General features: G+C 40.6%; 3 protein-coding genes across 3 annotated transcripts; 2 read left to right on the top strand and 1 right to left on the bottom strand.

The window, feature by feature from the left end:
• Positions 1–40: 40 nt before the first annotated feature.
• On the bottom strand, positions 41–1,761 carry LOC117759403 (UDP-glucuronosyltransferase 2B15-like). Its single transcript, XM_034581506.1, has one exon. The coding sequence runs from the start codon at positions 1,757–1,759 to the stop codon at positions 185–187; it is 1,575 nt and encodes a 524-aa protein (XP_034437397.1). The 5' UTR covers positions 1,760–1,761; the 3' UTR covers positions 41–184.
• A 2,589-nt stretch (positions 1,762–4,350) lies between these two features.
• On the top strand, positions 4,351–12,059 carry chrna5 (cholinergic receptor, nicotinic, alpha 5). The gene is made up of 8 exons (XM_034581258.1): positions 4,351–4,539; positions 4,873–5,013; positions 8,037–8,188; positions 8,361–8,405; positions 9,396–9,505; positions 10,141–10,318; positions 10,408–11,103; positions 11,248–12,059. Exons 2-8 carry the CDS (start codon positions 4,923–4,925, stop codon positions 11,404–11,406), a joined length of 1,431 nt encoding a protein of 476 aa, XP_034437149.1. The 5' UTR covers positions 4,351–4,539; positions 4,873–4,922; the 3' UTR covers positions 11,407–12,059.
• Positions 12,060–13,504: 1,445 nt separating this feature from the next.
• On the top strand, positions 13,505–15,669 carry LOC117759229 (UDP-glucuronosyltransferase 2C1-like). Its single transcript, XM_034581257.1, has 2 exons — positions 13,505–13,859; positions 13,954–15,669. The coding sequence occupies exon 2, from the start codon at positions 13,961–13,963 to the stop codon at positions 15,551–15,553; it is 1,593 nt and encodes a 530-aa protein (XP_034437148.1). The 5' UTR covers positions 13,505–13,859; positions 13,954–13,960; the 3' UTR covers positions 15,554–15,669.
• Positions 15,670–17,947: the final 2,278 nt, after the last annotated feature.

The raw sequence follows: 17,947 nt of genomic DNA, 5'->3' as shown, positions 1-17,947 counted from the left end.
AGTAATTAGACTTCACTCAGCAAGTTGGTTGTCAAAACTGGTAGGTACCTTTATTTTTTAGCTGTCGTTAAGAAGGAAATTTACAGTCAACCCAAAGGACAGTCCAAAACTAAAACAAGTACTCCTTCAGTGTTTAGCTGATCATCCAAACATCGTAACCAGTTTGAAAATATATCCTTCCTTGTTAGTCAGATTTTAGCTTTCTTTTGATACACAATCTGAAGCATGACCATAACAACCCAGCAAATAATAACAAAATAACTAGTGTAACTGTTATCAAGAACAATATGACATCTACAGAGTGGTAGGAGTACCAGGGCAGTCTGTAGGACTCCGTTCTCAGGTGAGCTGCACCTTTGTGTCTCATGACAAACTCTATCCAGAAGAGGGCAGTGTCCAGTGGTTTCATTGGCTGATCTCTGTGCAGCCTGGAGAGTCTCTGGATGTTCAGCCTATAGGAGGGCTCAGTCAAGACTTCCTGAATACCCTGAAAGAAGATGTCTTCATTCATAGTAAAAAAATCAATTATCTTTCCTGCTCCTCTGACTTCAATTCTGAATAGATTATCACGTTGGTCAAAAATCAATGGAAGTCCTAGTATAGGAACTCCATGGTAAATTGCCTCTTGAACTCCATTTGTTCCCCCATGAGCCACAAATAGTTTAATCTTTGGATGTCCCAGGAGGTCATTCTGTGGCATCCAGTCGACTAGTAAAGTGTTGTTGCCCAGAGTGGCCGGTCTGTCCCCTTTGTACCTCCAGATGACTTTCTGAGGTAATTTAGCAAAAGCTGCAGCGATCTCATCAGCTAAGTCCTGCGGAAGTGTGCTAATAAAAGTCCCCAGAGACATGATGATGACTCCATGTTCTCCAGAGCTCTGTACAAAATCCTCTAGGTGTTGAGGCAAAGGTTTTGCAGGTCTGCACTGGAACCCTCCCATGTAGACAACATTAGGCATGGTGGGTCGGGGGAACTCAAACACAAAGTCCACTCTCATCAGCCACAGGTCGGCTGCTTGAAACAGTGAAATAAAATCTGCATTCGGACCTAAATATTTTTTAATAAAGGCATCATAAATTGGTGACACAAAATATGCAATTTGGAATTCTGTGAAGCCAAAAATCATGACGTTAAGAACTCTCTCAGGAAAGCTCATTTTATCTGATAGCTCAGACCCTGTCATTGGAACGTAAGACAGAGGAGAAGGTGCAATTGAAAAATGGCCTTCACCTTGACTGGTCCATCTGACATTAAAAACAATTGGCAACCTGAGGTAGTGAGCAAGTATAACACCCATTGGGCTAACAGGGTCTGCGAGGACAAGGTCATATTTGGCATCCTGCAGTGACTGTATTAGATCTTTGTTTTCAAAAAGCAGCTCAAGCATTTTGCACATTTTCTGATTCATCTCAGAACCCTTTTGTATTAGTTCCATTTCCAGTTTAAAACGTGTCCAGGCAGACTTCCCTTCCCTCTGGATATCCAGGAGTTGGGCCACAAACTCAGTTAAAAAATCTTCATCAAATCCAGACTCAGCATCAAGTGTGACTGAAGTATAGAATTGGGATGTCTCCTTGATATACCAGCTGTCGAATGATCGCAGAACAGAAACCTGGTGCCCCCTTGAGTATAGTTCCTCTATGATGACATTCATGTTCACCCAGTGGCTCCCGTCCAGTGGAACAACAAGCACTTTGCCACCATAAACCAAAGGTGCATAGATCAACCAGAGAGTGGTCACAACCCAGGGACAATTCATCTTTATTCTGAATCGGGGGAAAAAGCAAACAGTGTCTTAAATTAAATCTGATCAAACACATACTTTTCAATGCAAGTTATGTTTTTATCAAAGGGATAGTTGGTATCACTAATTCTTGAATGGAAACTGCCTTTTACCCAAATCAAGTCTATTTAGTACTTTTGTTTTTAATAATTTTGCAGTACAATATGCAGCATGATATATATTGGAACTTGGGTGGGAAAACGCGCGAGTGTTTTTTTCCCAGAGTTTTTGGGTTGGTAGACATGCCAGATACCCACATTAACGTGTAGAAGCACTAACAAAGTGGAATTTGCATGCTATGTCCCCTTTAAATAAAAACAATGAAAAGTTAGTTAACCAAGGTTAAAAAGATATCACTGCAAAATAAATAAAGTCTGATCATTTCAAAGTTTGTTAACACAAATACTTGTAATAGAGTTGCAAGCCATCCATGACCCATCATTATTTTTATATCCATTATCTATTCTGTTTGTCCTTAAGGGTCACAGGGGGTGCCTGGGCCAATCTCAGCTGATATAGGGTAACAGGTGGGGTACACCCTGGACTAGGGACCTGCGTGCTGTGAGGCAACAGTGCTAACCACTGGACCCCACTGTTATTTCTCACTTTTGTTATTTCTTTTCAAATCAAATAAAGTTTATTTATTAAGCACATTTAAAAACATCCGGGGTTGACCAAAGTTCTGTACAATAGTAAGAGCCATTAAAATAACAATAGAATGAGAGAAGATAAAAACAAAGCCATAGAATAGTAAGAGCCACCCAGTAAGCTTGAGTCATCAATTCAAACCCTTTATACAAATAGACTTTATACAAATAGACTTTATACAAATAGACCTTTTAAAAATAGACTAAACGGGCTAAAAACAAGTAAGTATGTAAATAAGTAAATAAGACTTTGTCAAGGGCTGTTAAAAGCCCCGGGCAGCCACTGGTAACCAGTGAAGGGAGCGGAGGAGCTGTGTAGTGTGAGTGAATTTAGGTTGGTTAAAGACCAGTCGTGCTGCTGCATTCTGGATGAGCTGCAGAGGTCGGATGGCACTAGCAGGTAGACCTGCCAGGAGGGAGTTGCAATAGTCTAGTCCAAATCCAGAGGAGATCAGTGCAGTAGTGACAACCTTTAAATCATTTAAGGAGAGTGGTCTGGGGGAGTCTGTCTCTGCCTGTCTCTGTCTCTGTCTCTGTCTGTCTCTCTGTCTGTCTCTCTGTCTGTCTCTCTCTCTCACACACACACACACACATACACACAGGCGCGTGCTGAGCAAAAACCACAGGACAATGTGCAACAGGTAAAGAAAACCTTCCCATGTCGGACCACTCGTCAATGATAAAAACAAAATGTTGATGTATAGTGACATCATAGTAAAGATTCTGTTATTTATTTCCATTTTCAAGGCAAACCCTATGTAAACACATATCGGAGCAGGAGCTGACAATAGACACTCCTTCAGTCCTACTGTCATTCAATTGGAGACAGTTATTTATTATCCGGTGTTTCACCTCTTGGAGCGAATCAAGAAGAGACCTAACAGAGACCTTACCCTTTTTTCTATCATTGCAACCATTTTTTTTCATCAGTTCAAAGTTTTCAATCATTTTTTCACAAAAATGACTCTTGCAATTACTCAACACTCAACTCTTTTTGAGGTAAACAAGCTGTTAACATGTTGAATTGATGTCTAGTCTAGGTGTATTCACAGAACTTTGCACAAATCATTTTTTTAGTTAGATTTTGTGTTAATTAAAACACTTTGTCAAATTGTCATTTTAGCTGCTTCCACCCCAGCATATAGCATGCTAGCAACATATACATATACTACATATAACATTCTTAAGGGTACTTACTGTAGTCTACCGTATGTTGTTGCTGAATGTCACACTTGAAGAATAACTGTTTGTGTGTCTTGGACAGGAGAAACCAGTCTGTATCCACCCACAAAAAGGGGAAGAGCTTAACTACATCTTAGCCTGCACCTTAACCCAGAGGCTATGCAGGTCTTCTCATTAAATCACCTCAAACTATTTTTCTGATCTTCAGCTCCAAAATGCTCAAATGCAGAAAATATGATTTTAGACTATGTGCTGATTCTTAACCATCAGTTTAATACTAAGCTATATCATGTCACTTGTTACGAAACATTCTCAAAGCAGGTTTATGGTGATTAAGAGACAAATTAGAGATCTTAAATCTTAAAAAAATCTAAACATGAATTTCTTCCATTTCAACATCTCTAGGTCCCACAAAATGCTGTCGCCATGGAAGCACTCACAAACACACACACACACACAGAGCCTGTGTAGAACTAAATGTAGCATATTGTGTGGCGTTGGACATCAGGTAACATACTGGTTGTGCACATGAAAATGTAAAGCAGAATCTCAGTGGCAGAGCTGCCCTTGTCGTGCTGCTGAGGAGATGCATGATGGGAGGCGGGGGGGGGGGGGGGGGGGGGCTATCCCTGTCTGTGATAAGTGAATACAAGGATGCTTGGAAAAGGGGAGGGAAAGGTGGTGGTGGTAGTCGGGGAAAATGGGGCGGGCTCTCTGAAGGAAGAGGAGGAGGAGGAAGAGGATGTGTTGTCTGTGCACAACTGGAGGCAGCAGGGACTGAAGCAGCATCTGTATGAGGCGAGAGAAAGAAACTGCACGGAATGGAGGAGAGCTAGAGCAGCACTGTCGCTGTCATCAGGACACCTACCGCTTCATCACTACCACTGGCATTCTGGACTGCATGTTAATGGGAGAGACTCAGAGCAGGTATGTTTCTATGACATGTTTACAGCATTTGCATGCTTTATGATGTGAAATATGTTTATTACCATGAAGATGGGGCAGATTATCAAGGTGAGCATGCAGGATGCTATTCTGTATATTAAAAGGTGTGTGATTTAGTTTGTTATTTTGATTTGTTTGTTTGCTTTATATAGCTTATTCACTGAGATCCATAACTGTGATTGAATCTAGATTTTCCAAAGGGGAGCAGAGATGTTTGCTTTGAGATTTGAACCCTTATCTTTAGGCATGTTTAAAGCTCAGATTAATACTCGGTGTACACAAAAGCTGCTGCCGCATTTAACATTTATTTTCCAGCTCTGTGATGCCCGAGGGACCAGCGGAGTGGATCCATTTCCTCCTCTGATATGATGCTGAGAGCAGGAGGGGCAGCCACCTTCCTCGCACTGCTGCTGCTGCTGCCGCTGCTGTGCTGCTGCCACCTGTGCCACTCACTGCGTAAGTTTCCCAAGGACTGGGAACTGTCACGCTGGAACGTAATGGGCTCAGTGTGACAGATGGGATAGTGGAAGATAAGTTGGATAGACAACGTGTATATGTTACCAAGAAACCAAGAGAGAAGATACAGAAATTTCCAGATGGTTGGTGAAGAGTGAAGGTAGCTTGCCAAGTTACTCAAACAAAATGCACTGACTTACCTGATGTTCAGTGCGTCTTGTGTCTTATTTGGTCAAACGTGAGCAGCACCTGAACAGCAGGTGATTACATATTGTCTATTAACCGCTAACCCCTTCATATCTTAAATTTCTCCTGAAAAAAACTCGAAACTCAATAACTGAAAATTTACAAGGGCACAGAAGTTGGATGTCATACTTTTTTTATAATGCAGAATCATTAATGCAGAAATCCAGGGAGTTAATAATAAACTAATGCAATGTTCAATCTATATTGGATAATGGTAGTGATGGGAGATTTATGGCACTTTGGCTGACATAAGATGTCTAATATCCAAATTTGTTAGATTTTTAGCCACTTCCAAAAAGTGAGCTCGAAAAGATTCTTACATTCCCAGTCATATTTACGACGTAGATACTAACTATCCACGAATCAAATATTTGTAACCATTCAAAAATACCAAAATGTCTGTAGAAACCATATAGGCAGAAACAACAAAAGATACAATGTGTGCACACTGCAATCATGGTCAGGTGATGAGCTGTTAGACGGCTGGTGGGCAGGTATGGAACAGCAAGTATGGAGAGTTGTTAGTGCAGACACAGATAAACTGTGTAAACCCACTGGAGAGGAAGGAGGAGAGGAGCTGCTGTTGCCATGACAGCGTGTATATATTAGTATGCATGAATGATTCCTCTATTTTTTCTCCTCTGCTTGATTTTATAGATTTCTATCTCTCTCCTCCTGTTAATTAATCTTACTCTTCTGCACCAGGGCGAAAGCAGCAAGCATTAACTAAAGTATCTTTCAACATATCTCAATATGTTAATGGTAAATATGAATTTGACTCAGCACTAGGCGTAAACTTCCCTTCCACAGCTACTTTAAATGGGATTATTTCGTTACCTAAAAGCATATAAGTTATCTCTGTTTTAGTGTATTTCTCACCCTATGATTACATTGATCATTCTTTAAAACAGATTCATGTACAAGCCCGCAGCTTGGTGATTGTGGGGGTAGAGCTGAGGAGATGATGAGTTGGCTGATTATGGGGTCATTGATTGAGGGTGTTGCATCCTTGTCCCTATTGATCCACACACACACACTAACAAGGGTGACACCATACATTTGCGGCAAGTGTTTTGGTAGATTTCCAGCCACATTCTTCCATCCATAAATTGGGTTTATAACCGTGTGGGTGAGTGATTTAAAGAGCAGTATGAAAGAAATTGTGGGTAATTCAAACTTGTAATCGATACTTTCCTCTAGGTATTGTAGCTCTGCCTCAGCAAGAGAATGCATCAGTTCATACTTTAACTTGAATTTATATTCATTATATAATTAGCAATTAATGACTTTGTACTTTTTCACATTGACTTACCTCCAGTAGCTGCAACAACCAGGAACAACAGTGTTGCTCTCCTCTCTCCTCTGTCAGGTTTGAAGCACTGGGCAGAATCATAGCTATAGGCTAAGTTACGATATCATAGCATGAAGTTTTTGCGTAACATGCACGGCATGAAACCTGTGTGTCTGTCTCTCAGACACTTGCCGTTGAGTATTTTCCGATACAATTTTTAACTTCAGTCCCACAACTTATTTCTACAACACATTTCTTCAGCCACTAAAGCTCTTTACACATGAGCAAACTATATCTCTTTGAACAAAACTTTCTCACACATTTGCACAACAGTTCTATAGCTGCGAAACTTTGTTACACACTCCCAAACCTAATTTTGTGGAAATTGTGTAGAAACCAGCAATCACAATGTACTTCCATTAGAAATATTTTTTTCTGGTTACTTTTACTCTTGTTATCCCAAGATCCACTTGTGACTAGTGATGTTTGAATTAAAAACATGCACCTCAATTTTAGAGGGCCTGCATTATCTACAGTCACCAACACTGTCTCATTCATCAAAATCACGACTGTTTGCTGTCCTGGCTCCTAAATGGTGGAATGAGCTCCTCATGGACATCCGGACAGCAGAAAGTTTACACATCTTCCGCTGCAAACTAAAAACACACCTCTTCCGACTATACCTTGAATAAAATTTTAAAACTAACAATTTAGTAGCACTTAAATGGCACTTACTTATAGCACTTTGTAGTTTTGCTTTTTTGAAGAAATTGTACTTTCTTGATTCTTGTTGTTCTGGGTTTGTACCCTCATGGTTGAATGCACTTATTGTAAGTCGCTTTGGATAAAAGCGTCAGCTAAATGAAATGTAATGTAATGTAACACATATGAGTCACAGTGCAAGACGTGTATTCCTCTCTTACTGTGGTGAATGAAGGAAGGGCATATGGTAGAGAGTAGACCAAATCCCTGCAACAATTTCTACAATCTAAACTCAAACTACTATATTTAGTAGTAGTAGTTTATGGATATACTATATATATAGTAGTTTCCTAGGATTACTGCCTCTGAGCATAGTATGAATACAAGACTGTGACAAGGCAGAATAAAAATCAAATTGGGCTGTAGTTCATAGATGGCCATCAAATCATGTAAACAACACCAAACACTCTCCACTCACGACTGCTACTTTCAATATTATCTTTCTTTTTGATAGTGGCTTCATTACAGAAAATGAACTGCTATCACTGATCTATCAGGAACCCTAACCCCATTGTACTTCATATTGAGTGTGTGTTTGGTTTGATTTCTGTGTCTCTCGAAACCAAAGCTTTACCACAGAGGACATATCCAGAAACTCTAGACATTAACACTGCAGTAAGGTCAAAGAGGTGAATGCATCACTGTTCGAGAGCAATAATAGAAACAGAGCTGTACAGTAAATGTTGTAATTATCAGCCATGGATAATCTGTTCTCCTGTTTCAGGGGTACCAAAGCTCTCATCGTATGCTAAGGCAGAGGACAAGCTGTTTCGATACCTCTTTGGAAGCTACCAGAAATGGGTTCGTCCGGTGGAATATCTAAACCAGACGATCTGTGTGAAGTTTGGACTGGCCATCTCCCAGCTAGTTGATGTGGTGAGGACACAAAAGCACTGATATGGTTTATGAATATGTGTCACTGAGGTGTTAACTTCATTTATGTAAAACCTAATAAGGCTGAAAGACAGAATGCTATTTAAATTATTGCTCAATAGAAATTTCCATATCGGCCACCTATTAAAGTTGATAATTGTTTTTGTCATTTTAGGATGAGAAAAACCAGCTGATGACAACCAATGTGTGGATGAAACAGGTAAGTAGAAACAACTGATACAGCATTTCATTGCACCATCGGGAACCTTTGGGTACAGTTCTTAGCGTGTCAGTTATTCCTTTATGGCCATGTAAATGCGCTAACAACATCTGGCTTTTGTGGATTTTTGAGGCAACTAGTCGGCCTCTCCTCGCCACCTTTTTAATCTGGCCGGGTGGCCTTTAGCTGACACCTCCCATCCATATGAATCCTTTAGGCTCTGCGCCCACGCACCTGCCTCCACAGGCCACATCCTTTCCACTGTCAGCCTTATTCATGGTCTTGGCAGTCCTGTCTGTCATGCATTTTATGAATTATCCCCCTGGGCTATAGACCGGGCTGGGCTGTTCAGGTCAGTTGCTCCCTTTCACAGTGATGAATTGCATCATGCAAAAAAAGGGGTGATGGAAGGGCAGTTTCCACAGAAACAGAAAGTCAGATTTTCTTTCCCTCTCCTTTTTTGTTAAGGAAACAAATACTGAGCTTAAGTTTTTTTTTTCTTCTAATAAACTTGCTTGAGTATTCTGTCTCCAGGTACTTATCATGTTTATCATGTCGAACCCAAATCAGATACATTTGCTAGTAGAGTTAGCCAAGCTAGCTGTTTCCCCCTGTTTCCAGTCTGTATATCAAGTTATAGTCAGCTGCAAATATTAGCTTCAGTTTTAGCATTCAAGGCTCAATATGTTTATTGTCACTCCGGTTATAAAAGTATAATCACTTGAAAAACTTTTGCAGGGAAGCTCCATAGTAAGAACAAATAAAGTTGTTAAGTAAATCATAAAAGAGCGAACAATAGGAAGAAGAAGATAAAATATACAGAATATTGTTACAAAATCGATCTAAAATAATAATTGAGAACACAGTACTAAGACATGTGAGGAACAAATATGTAATTCAGACATTAGATTGTTATCAGCCTTTTTCATCTAACTCTCAAGTGAGTAAATAGGACTCAAACTTACTCATTTTTCCTGTGTGTGTATGAAGGAGTGGACTGACATGAAACTTAGATGGAACCCTGATGACTATCTGGGCCTCACAACTATCCGTGTCCCCTCTGACAGGCTGTGGCTGCCTGACGTGGTGCTGTACGATAAGTATGTCCTGTAATTTATGGAGAAATGATACAGATGTCACACATTTTATCGAATACCTTCCAAATTATTTACTATAGTATGAAACACTTTTATAATGGCTCTGGTTCCGGAAGTAGATTTCCCAAATAATTTTCTCCATTGACATTTCAGAAAAACCTAATTAAAAGAATTTCAAGCCTTATACCACGTTGACCAGCTGCGAGATGAACTGTGAGCATCCCATTAACTTCCAGTGCTTCTTCTTGAATAGGGAGTTTCACCCCTTTGGACTTATCTCTAAATCCTGCAGCGTGTTAGAATGCAAAACCATGGTTGCTCTGTGGTAAACGTAATTGAAACGCTGAACGATCCCATCGTTGCTGACATAATTTTTGTGGTTGTGCTTAACATTTCCATGGTAACAGCGAGCTCCACCAATCGCAGATGTCACTATTACACCTGAGCATTATGGGAAGTGCAATCCTTAACACAAAATCTCTATCAAGCAAATGAATGGGATTTTTACGCTGTTGAGCTCTATTGTCATGACAATACTAATATATGTCATTTGTGTTTTCCTACAAGGAAAGTAGACATTAAGCTAACAGTTTGCAAAAGCATTTATCTCTAAGAGGATTTTTTTTTATCTTTAACAGCTCTGATGGGCGTTTTGAGGGAACTGTCACCAAAGCTGTTGTTAAGTATGATGGAACGATAACATGGACGCCACCAGCCAATTACAAATCAGCCTGCTCCATTGACGTCACCTTCTTCCCATTTGACCTCCAGAACTGCTCCATGAAGTTCGGCTCCTGGACGTATGACGGCTCCCAGGCGAGTCTCTCCTCAAAAGCATGTGTATATTACATGTAGCGTTAGTTAAGACCAGTCACTGACATGACATTGTCCTCCTTATTTAACAGGTGGACATCATTATGGAGGACTTCCACGTAGACAAACAGGACTATTTTGACAACGGTGAATGGGAGATAGTAAAAGCCACAGGCAGCCGTGGACTGAGGACAGATGGCTGCTCTTCCTACCCCACCATCACCTACTTCTTCATCATCCGCAGGTTGCCTCTTTTCTACACCCTCTTTCTCATCATCCCCTGCATCGGCCTGTCCTTTCTCACCATCCTTGTCTTCTACCTGCCCTCCAACGGCGGCGAGAAGATCTCCCTCTGCACCTCAGTGCTGGTGTCGCTCACCGTCTTCCTACTGGTCATCGAAGAGATCATCCCGTCCTCCTCCAAGGCCATCCCTCTCATCGGGGAGTACCTGGTGTTCACCATGATTTTCGTCACACTGTCCATCGTCATCACAGTCTTTGCCATCAACATCCATCACCGTTCCTCCTCCACACATCACGGCATGGCGCCCTGGGTGAGGAAGATTTTCCTGCATCGACTGCCTAAGCTGCTGTGCATGCGCGGCCATGTGGACCGTTATGCCACAGCCGGAGTGGTTGGGGCGGGAGGAGCCGTAGGTCTGGGTATGATGAAGGATTCAGCACCTGGACTCACCCCCCTACTCTACACGAGACGTCACCTGGAAGCAGCTTTAGATTCTATTCGCTACATAACCATGCATGTGGTTAAAGAAAATGAGGTCAGAGAGGTGAGTTTGTTGGATTTTGTGTAATTGTTCATCCGTGTATGATTGTCTACATGGACAAATATTCATTTCTGGCCCTGCACTGTTTGTTGCTCATGTCTTCATGTATGTCCAGCGACTGACGTGTGCTTTATTTATCTGGTGCAGGTGGTACAGGACTGGAAGTTTGTAGCCCAGGTTCTGGATAGAATGTTTCTGTGGGCCTTCCTCCTGGTGTCGATCCTGGGTTCTGCTCTCCTCTTCATCCCAGTTATTTACAAATGGGCCAGCATCATTGTCCCTGACCATGTTGGAAGTTACCTCTAAGAACCACACATTGGAGCACAGCGACCACAAATGGATTTAAAGCACATTAACAGCCTACTGTGGATCTCCTGTGAGAGACTGAGATTACTGGTGAGATTCAGGCTTGTGTACACACTCAACTGTGCCAGAGGTCAAGATGCAGATTTGAGGCCTCACTCGCAGCATACATCTCACAGAGACCTGTTTTTTATTTTAGAGAGATTCTGAGATATTTATTAAGTTTCATTTAAAGATAAATTATAATAATCATTTAGTGTAGGTTCATCCGGCCAGCCACATTTATTTTATGTCCTATAAATGCTGGCATCGCAGAGTGCACATCAGTCATTGTGGCTGGAAGAGGGTCATTGATTCAAAATGGCAGGAATACTTCCTTGTGATGAATGTATTGATTCATTTCATTTCAAAACTATTGTATCCCTGGCAATTACAATGCAGCTTGCAGCCGAGATCAATAGATACATACACACACACACACACACACACACACACACACACACACACACACACACACACACACACACACACAATAGATATGGGAGAAAACATTCATTCTCATTTGACATAATACTCTGTACTGATTGGGTTTGGAGAGATAGGGCATGATTCAAATAAAAGTTTCATTTTGATCTTCTGGAGGCCAATTCTAATTTCACAAATCACCACTATAAGCACATGCTCCTCTACTGTGTGGGAAACAGTGTGGACTCTTTTCCACGGACTTGAATTTTCCAGCCAGTTCTTCCTTTTAGAGGAAAAACTCTGCATTCTCTGGAAGGAATGTAAGAGGAATCTTGGTAACAGGTCCGTAAAGAGATACTGTGCATTCACGATGGGTTTAGTCCACTGAAAATTAGGACAAAGACCTACCTCCAACTTAAGCGGGAAAAACAGATCATTTAACAATTCCATATTTGTCTTGTTATTTGATTAATGTTGCATGCAGATGCATCCAATTATTTGATTTAGAGACATGTACGAAAGGGCCTCAGGGCCACTTTATCGCTGTTCACATCTCCAGGAACCAGAGAGACTCTTGTGTTTCAGCAGCTGAGCAGCTCTCAGCCTGTGTAAGACAGAGGCTGGGGACTGAATTGAAGAAATCTGTTGGGTTCCTTTTCCAGTTACTACAACACTGAACCCAGAGTCTGTGAATAAAAATGATGACCAAACACAACATCAGACAAAAATTGTATGGTATTTTAACTCCTATACAATAAATAATCAAAGGGACTTTGCATGGTTTTCATAATGATGGAGAGTCTGAAATACAAAAGCTGTAATTCACATCTAGATAAATAAATGCATTCTATGGTGCTTAATTTATTCAAGAGTAATATTTTTACTGTAGATCAGAGAACAGTAAAAGTTGGTTGGTGGAAAGATCATTTTCACCAATGTCTGGGATTTTTGTTCGCACATAATTTCACCTACTATAGATAATGATAAATATGATACAGAATTTAGTTTTATCGTACTAAATTTGATGCGGCTGCTTATTTGTGTTTTGCATGAATTCCTTTGTGGATTTTAGTTTGTAATCAGTGTAATATCTCACTCTGCTCCTAGAACCCTAACCCTAACCCTGTTCATACAAAATCAACATATGCTGATGGTCGGGGGAACTAGAAAGAAATTCTTTAGATGAAACAGCATTGTACAGGACTTTTTAACATCTAAATTAGAAACTATTTTACACATATTTTTGCTGGCTATTATGAGAAAATATAATTTCAGAATGTAGCAAAAAAATCTTAACATTTTTTAATCTGTGATAAACCTAATTTAAGATAAGGTAAACCATTAATCCCACGCCAGGAAAATTCACTGAAGATAGTCAAAACGAGTTAGACAAAACAGTGACTGAAGTTCAAATTAGAAGAAAAATAGGAGAAAAATAGAAAACTTAGCAATATGTACATACTGTAATATGTACCTTTCACTACAAACAGAATATTATGGGTCGAAAAAAAAGTGCAGTGACAGGCTGATTTAGGAGGATGTATACTGTATATGTGCATATGTATAAGAGGATAACAAATATATGTTTAGACTGATATAAAAGTATATAGAAAGGTATAGTATACAATATGACATGAATATAAAAATGCAAATATTAGAATTGGAATATATTATAAAGATAAAATATACAAGTAATGTGCAAAAGGACACGTTTAAACAAAATGGTGCAGGTAATGGAGAGTAGTTGTGGTGCTGAGCAAAGTTACAGGCCGTGCTACATAACTGCAACACGTCTCTGCCCACAGCTTCAACAAAGAGATCACATTGTTTCTTCATTCCTGTAGAAAGGCCCAAAGAAAAGATTAACGATAATCCACTCGTGTAATCTATCCTGGAATTTGTAGTTACGCATTCTCTGCTACCACGGATATTTCACATCCACATCGAAGGAATAAGCATATGCACGCTCTGAGCTACTTCATGTAAAGCAGGTATGTTATAAATCTATCTTGCATGTAATTTAATACCATTGAATTCTCCTGAATGTATCGACAGTGAGGCTGAGTGTATTTATTCTCCTCTCAGGTTTGAGATGCCGCCTGATGGAAACACTAAGATGTTCCTTCTCCTTTTATCTGTTGTCTTCCTGACATTGAGAATATGTCACGGGGGCAGGATCTTGATTGTACCTATGGAGGGAAGCCACTGGTTGAACATGGATATCATGATCAGAGCGCTGCACTCTCGAGGACACTCCATCGATGTGGTTCGAACCGATGAGAGCTGGTATATCAAGGACGACTCTCTGCACTACAACACGATAACAGTGTCTGTCACTGAAGCCTTCAATCACGACTTCATTAACCCCATCCTGAAAAAGATCATCGACATAGAGAGGGGGGAGAGCTCTGCGCTGACCTTTGTGAGTTTACAGGTCGAGATGTTTACTGCCATGTTTAACATGCATAGAATAATATGCCAAATGGCTACTGTTATGTTTAAAGATAAAGACTTGATGAATAGTTTGAAGGAGAGAAAATATGACCTGGTCCTCACTGATCCGGCCTGGGGTGCAGGTATAATGTTGGCTCACGCTCTTCAGCTACCTCTGGTTTATAACGTGCGCTGGATTACAAGCGGAGAAGGACATTTGGCCATTGCACCTTCTCCTTTGTCTTACATCCCGATGACCGGCTCTGGCCTGTCGGACAAGATGAGTTTCATACAGAGAGTAAAGAATCTAATTTTTTTTGCCATTTGGCAAATTCAGGATGGATTTTTAATTAACTCTCAATATCAAGCAGTTTGTGACAAGTTCTTTGGTCCAGAAGTCAGATACAGTGACCTACTACAAGGAGCCGACCTTTGGCTGATGAGAGTGGACTTTGTGTTTGAGTTTCCACGACCAACTTTGCCTAATGTTGTTTATATAGGAGGGTTCCAGTGTAAACCTGCTGAACCACTTCCTGAACACTTGGAGGTGTTTGTCCAGAGCTCTGGGGAGCATGGAGTCATCATCATGTCTCTGGGGACGTTTGTGAGTGAACTTCCTGCTGACATGACCAACAAGATGGCTGCAGCTTTTGCTAAATTACCTCAGAAAGTCATCTGGAGGCATAAAGGGGACAGACCGGCCACTCTGGGTAACAACACTTTACTAGTCGACTGGATGCCACAGAATGACCTCCTGGGACATCCAAAGATTAAACTATTTGTGGCTCACGGGGGAACAAATGGAGTTCAAGAGGCTATTTATCACGGAGTCCCAGTTGTGGGTCTACCTGTGTTCTTTGACCAGAACGACAACCTGCTCCGTCTGAAAGAGAGAGGAGGAGCTAAGATTCTTACATTAGCCACAGTGGACAAAGACAACAACTTCCTAGAAGCCATACAGGAAGTCTTGACTGAGCCCTCCTACAGGCTGAACATGCAGAAACTCTCCAGGCTGCACAGAGATCAGCCAATGAAACCACTGGACACTGCCCTCTTCTGGATAGAGTTTGTCATGAGACACAAAGGTGCAGCTCACCTGAGAACGGAGTCCTACAGACTGCCCTGGTACTCCTACCACTCTGTAGATGTAGTTCTGTCTTTCCTGGCTGCTGTTGCAGTGATTACTCTTCTTCCTCTTGTATTCGTCAGATATGTACTACTTGAGAAATGCAAAAAGAAGAAAAAGGAATGAAAATTTACCATAGGCTGACTTCTGACTGTTCTTTCTCCTAACAAAACATCATCTGACAGTTTAGGGTCATAGCATGTCACAAATGATTTGTAAAACTGTCGATTCATTGAATTGTCTGCAAACAAAAATAAATTCTTTAAGGTGTGACTTCACCCCTAAGATCTAGGTTAAGTGCCTCTCCCTGCTAAAACCAAGTTATCTATGTTGTCGAGTAAGATGCTATGACTCCAGCAGCAGCACACACACTTTTACTACAGAAATGTGGTGTGAAGTATGAAGCTTCCTGATGGCCAAGATCACGGTTTGAACCTCCTGCTGAGGAGCACGGTGGTCTCAAGCCGTTCAATCCGCTGGTAGAGGTTAGTGTCTTAGGTAGCCGTTCAAACAGTGTGTGTATGTGTGTTAAGTGTGTGTGTGTGTGTGTGTGTGATTGATTGATTGATTGATTGATTGATTAGTTTCAGCATAGATTTGAAAATGAGCGCAGCTTTCCAGATTCCGACCTATGAGTAGTGACTGTTTGTGGGGGGCCACAAACCTTAGAGGGTGTTAACTATTTTTCAAATATATAAATATATATAATTAAGTAGAGACATCCCAAATGGTTGTCACCTTTGGCCCTGCAAGGTCTAACACGGTTTGAAACACCAGGTGGCGTCATGAGCCCTGTTGAGCTCATTACAGTTTTTTTTGATCACATAAACACTAAAATCAAAAGTATTACACAATTATCAAAACCTTACACTCACCACTATAAGCACAATGTCAGCTTCACACTTTTTGCAAAACAATACACACAGTGATTTGCAAAACACTAAACACACTTGTATACATTAGACACAGAAGTATATCAAGATGTCACTTCCTTGCAATTCCAAAGCACTGACTGTCAAATTACCACCCCTATGAGCCAATTGGTTCAACACAGCCATCAGGTGCGCAAACACATGATTGCTTAATTGTAGACACACCAATCAGGTTTAAGCACTATACAAATGCAACAGGTGAGTTCACCTGTCTTCAACCAAAATGGAAGGAGTCAGAAAAGGAAGAAGAGTGAGGGTGAGAGGGGGAATCCACGGAGGAGGAGAAGGAGGAAGAGTAAGAGGCAGAGGCCGTGCCAGAGGTAGAGGCCAAGGTGGAGGTGGAGGTGGAGGAAGAGGAAGAGGAAGAGGAAGACATGAAGCAGGAGGAGAACGTGCTCAAAGAAGAAGAGGACCAAATTTATCAAATGAAATTCGCGCAACACTAGTTGACCATGTCGTGAACCACGGATTGACGCTGAGGGAGGCTGGACTAAGAGTTCAGATCTTAGCAGATATACAGTGAAATCTGGCATTGTAACCTGTACTGGATACAGGATTTGTTTGTGTGATATTTGCTGAGCTTACAGTGTTATGCACACTACTGTAGCAGCATGAAAACTGGGACATGTTTTGTTGTGATTCTCCATGTTGACATGTTGACTGATTTGGGAATATGGAGAGAAATAAATTATAATTTCATTAGCCTGCAGCATTGGTCTTGTGTAGTGTTTGGTGAATTTATTGTAAATTTGCATTTTCTCTGTGTACTTCACTTACTCTAATCATTGAGAAGTAGAATTGCTAAAAGTGTTTCAGGTTAGCAACAGCAGTGTGTAACTGGTTCAAACAGAATTAAGTCATATGAAATGTGTGTGTTTCATATGGTAACAAAATATAGTTTTGATAAATTAATGTATAGTTTTTACAAGAGTGTTTCATTTTGCTAAGGATCTGAGGTGTTCTGCTAATTGTGTGTGTGGTTGTGCTAATTGTGTGTAGTGTTTTGAAAAGCCGGGCCCTGTTTTAGAAATCATGCTTAAGCAATCGAGAAAAACTGTAATGTAGATTTTTTTCAATAATTTCGTGATAAATGTGATTTTAAAACTTTTGAAAAATGTATCTCATGGAAGAGCAGCTCAAAAGACACATTTAAGTGTGCAGTACCACTAAAGGGTAAAGTTCTTGTTGAGGTGCAGCATGGATATGACTGGGTTTCATATCAGAGCCTTTGTCCCACAACAGTTATTCCTCCTTTAACTTTATACAGAGTGATAGTTGGCTGTGTGACAAACAGATTAGATGATAAGGGCAGAGTGGAAACTGTGGGACACAATCTAGATTCAGGAAGCACATGCTGACTGAGAAACTAAAACATTTGTTATCTGGTGAGTTTGTTTTCAGCTAATTCTGCAGTCACTCACTATAAGACTGTTTTCTATTCATGCACTATAGTATTTTTCCACAGAAATCCATTGTTATGTTACAGAGGAAACATACAAGGCAGATATATTTCCAAGTTAACATGAGCATTAAATCTACTGTGTGCTCAGGTTGAATGTTATATTTAGAGCTTTGGCTCCTCCTAGTG

Source organism: Hippoglossus hippoglossus, chromosome 3 (assembly GCF_009819705.1).
Source record: "Hippoglossus hippoglossus isolate fHipHip1 chromosome 3, fHipHip1.pri, whole genome shotgun sequence".
NCBI lineage: Eukaryota > Metazoa > Chordata > Actinopteri > Pleuronectiformes > Pleuronectidae > Hippoglossus > Hippoglossus hippoglossus.
This window is presented reverse-complemented; position numbering and strand designations above follow the sequence as displayed.

What these genes read in the sequence shown, in the direction of transcription:
- LOC117759403 (XM_034581506.1), bottom strand. Translation starts at nt 1,759, where the DNA reads ATGAATTGTCCCTGGGTTGTGACCACTCTCTGGTTGATCTATGCACCT.
- LOC117759229 (XM_034581257.1), top strand. Translation starts at nt 13,961, where the DNA reads ATGCCGCCTGATGGAAACACTAAGATGTTCCTTCTCCTTTTATCTGTT.
- chrna5 (XM_034581258.1), top strand. Translation starts at nt 4,923, where the DNA reads ATGATGCTGAGAGCAGGAGGGGCAGCCACCTTCCTCGCACTGCTGCTG. An exon ending in TCTCCCAGCTAGTTGATGTG is followed by an intron (nt 8,189 to 8,360) that starts GTGAGGACACAA and finishes TTGTCATTTTAG; the next exon opens with GATGAGAAAAACCAGCTGAT. An exon ending in AAGAAAATGAGGTCAGAGAG is followed by an intron (nt 11,104 to 11,247) that starts GTGAGTTTGTTG and finishes TATCTGGTGCAG; the next exon opens with GTGGTACAGGACTGGAAGTT.